This window comes from Crinia signifera, chromosome 4 (assembly GCF_055691185.1).
Source record: "Crinia signifera chromosome 4, ASM5569118v1, whole genome shotgun sequence".
NCBI classification, from domain to species: Eukaryota; Metazoa; Chordata; class Amphibia; order Anura; family Myobatrachidae; genus Crinia; species Crinia signifera.
In genome coordinates this window covers 326,302,177-326,305,397 of record NC_139220.1, presented here as the reverse complement: position 1 = coordinate 326,305,397, position 3,221 = coordinate 326,302,177, and the positions used below count along the sequence as shown (strand labels likewise).

Here is a 3,221-nt window from a genome sequence, read left to right as displayed (position 1 = left end):
ATGATGATGATGATGATGATGATTGTTCAGAAGTGTCCAGATCAGAACCACCAGGCTCATAAAGGCAACTACTTAGTGGGTCGGTGTCCATGGAGGTCTAAGGTAGGACTACAACCTGAGGGGTCCATCACTGACTCCGATGTGACTCTGGCTTGTCTTGGGTGCCCAGTTTGCAAGAAACATTCCAAGTCGAAAGCTCGTTGGAGCATGACTGCTCTGTACAGCGCTCTGTACAGCTGTCAAATTAATGTCAATAAACCAACTATTTCAAGAGACTACTGCCATATTCAAAATGATAGAATGTTTTGTTGCCTTTTTCATGATAATAACAGTGGAGGAAACCACGCACTAAGGCAGACATTCTCCACTTCAAGTGTATGCTCTCATCGTACAGTGCTTCCATTTCTGTCTCTAAACTGTCATGTTTCTAGAACCTCATCCCCTTCATGTATTGTAAATGATTGCCCCTTTAAAACAATTCCTTCAGTTCAGCCAGCATTCTGAACGGCTGCCGATTTCAGGGTGGCATTACATCTGGACTAATACCTGATAATGCTGTACGGATATGTGTAATGTGTGAAAGGTTAAGAGAAACTTACAATGCAATTGATGCTAGCTTCTACACCTAAAGCTTGATGATGATGATGATGATAAAATTCCTGGCAATGCAGCTTCTGGGTGATTTCCCCGTAGTGGGAAGATCAGAACCATAGCCTTTGACTATGACAGTATGATCAAGTACTACAACCTGGGGGTATATCACTGACTTTGGATTGTCTTGGGCACCAGGATTGCAAGAAACACCCCAAGTGGAGAGCTCATTGGAGTCCGACGGCTCTGTATAGTGCTCTGTTCAACAGCCAAATTAATGTCATATTCAGAATTATGGAAATTCCGGTTGCCTTTTCCCGACAATAACAGTGGAGTAAACCACGCACTAAGGCAGACTTCCTCCATTTAATACTTGTGCTCTACTCCTACAATGCTGCCATTTCCGTCTTTACTGTAATATATTATATAATATAATATATATTTCTAGAAGCTCATCTCCTTCAATTGCCGGATGTAATGCCGCCCGAGTTCGGTGGTCATGCGAGATGCAGGCCGAACTAGGATGTCTTTTTTAAGGGGAATCATTTACAAAGCATGGCAAGGCATGACATCTGATTCAAGGGGCCAAATGTAATAGGGTGAGACTTTCAGAAAGTGATAGATTTTGGCAAAGCAGCAATCAATTACACTGCAAAACCAGGTTGATTTTTGCCATGTAATGGATTGCTGCTTTAAAAAACATGGGAAAACTCTCCCAAAATCTCTCACTTTCTGAAAGTCTCACCCTATTACATTTGACCCCAAGTCTTCAAATGCACTTCATCTCTTTGTCACTGTCAGCTACTGTACTTCTCCTGCCCACGCCGGAACTCAACTTCCTTTTGACATCCCAAATTTACTCTATATTTATCTAAAACTTCCATAAACTCACTGGATATCTCCAGATTGGATTTAAGTAACCTCTCCAAATGGCCTTCATGACATCTGGCTTTCTCCACTACTCCAATCTATCCTTATTGATGCTGATTGGCTCATCTTTCTCTCCAATGTTTGATGTTTTCTTCTGCTTTTACAAGCCCTTCGTCTTCAGATTCAAATTTCTCATGCACACCTATAAACCTTATCTCCCTATACTCATCTTCCCAAATAATTCACTCTACAAGTGCATGTCATCTCTTGCCTACTGATTACTTCCACCCATTCCAATCTCCAAAATTGTGCATATTTTCCTTCATATTTCTGGAATTCTCTTCATCTTTCCAAAACCATCTAACTGGACTTGCATAAATGTGCTTTGTTTTCTTTGTTTTCTGTTCATCTAAGAAACTAATGCTGCTCTTTTTATATCTTCAAGGTGAGGAATGTAACGAATATCATACAAATATTGCTGATCGGATTTCCAAGATTAAAGCAACATAAGGTTTTAGCTTTCTCTCTGATCCTTGTGATTTATTGGGTGACCATATTGGGGAACCTTCTGCTCATCTCCCTGGTGGTGCACAGCAAGACTCTTCATTCCCCTATGTACATCTTCCTTACTCAGCTGTCTGTTTGTGACATGTTGGTGGCAACAGATATTGTCCCAAATATGCTTTATGTCATCCTCAAAGATGGAGGCCTCATTTCTCTTCCGGGCTGTATCACTCAGTATTTATTATTTTGTTCCACAGAAAGCTCGGAGTGTCTCCATCTGACAGTGATGTCCTATGACCGCTATTTGGCCATATGTGACCCACTGCATTATAATGCTATAATGAACCACATATTTAGCTTTAAATTAATTCTCATGTGCTGGGTTATAAGTTATTCACTACTGCTATATCAGTATATAGAAATATGTACATTATCATTTTGTGGACCAAATGTGATTGACCATTTCTTCTGTGATTATGACCCCTTGCTGGAACTTTCCTGCACAGATACTTATGTCGTTGAAATTGAATCGAAATTGCTTACCATTCCAGTAATAATCATCCCTTTCTTTATAATTATTGTTTCTTATGTCTATATTGTTTCCACCATCCTACGAATCCCATCCATTACTGGAAGACATAAGGCCTTCTCCACCTGCAGCTCCCACCTGGTTGTTGTCTCTATATTTTATGGATCGCTAACAAGTACTTATTCAGTTCCCAGGAATGCAAATTCACACACGTTAAGTAAACTCCTATCTCTGCTGTACATTGTGATCACGCCATTGATTAACCCTTTTATATATAGCTTCAGAAATAAGGAAATACATAATGCATTTGAAAAATCCATCAATCATTTTCATAGAGTTAATTTATAGTAAAACACCCACAAAGAAAATAAGTATCTTTACAGGTGCACTGAGGACCAAATAATAATTTGTAATAAAAATGAACTTTTATTGTTATTATAATAAAAAAAAGTCTCATATTAAGAAGAGACCTGACTTCCTTGACGTAGTGAAATATTAAAAAGATAGATGTGTGAATAAAGAAAGGAAAATAACTGAAATTCTAAATTGTCCTTTATCAAAAGCTAATAACAGTTTCTGCCTAATTACCCTAAGTTAGTGGCAGCTTCCTTGTTACATGGAATTCTCAAGTTTCTATTCTTATCTGGAGCATATTGTTAAAGTTCTCTTGCAAAATACAGAGACAAGGTTATCATAACCATATCAGTGCCTCTTAGTACACAACAAT

At 38.6% G+C, this 3,221-nt stretch overlaps 1 protein-coding gene across 1 annotated transcript; it reads left to right on the top strand.

Annotated features, from left to right (window-relative positions):
* LOC146073454 (olfactory receptor 6B1-like) lies at positions 1–2,842 on the top strand. The gene is made up of 2 exons (XM_083180634.1): positions 1–453; positions 1,907–2,842. Exons 1-2 carry the CDS (start codon positions 1–3, stop codon positions 2,840–2,842), a joined length of 1,389 nt encoding a protein of 462 aa, XP_083036760.1.
* Positions 2,843–3,221: the final 379 nt, after the last annotated feature.

Bases quoted from the DNA above. Each gene is read 5' to 3' on its own strand.
- LOC146073454 (XM_083180634.1), top strand. From the start codon at position 1: ATGATGATGATGATGATGATGATTGTTCAGAAGTGTCCAGATCAGAAC. The intron at 454-1,906 runs GTAAATGATTGC...TATATCTTCAAG, and splicing joins CCTCATCCCCTTCATGTATT to GTGAGGAATGTAACGAATAT.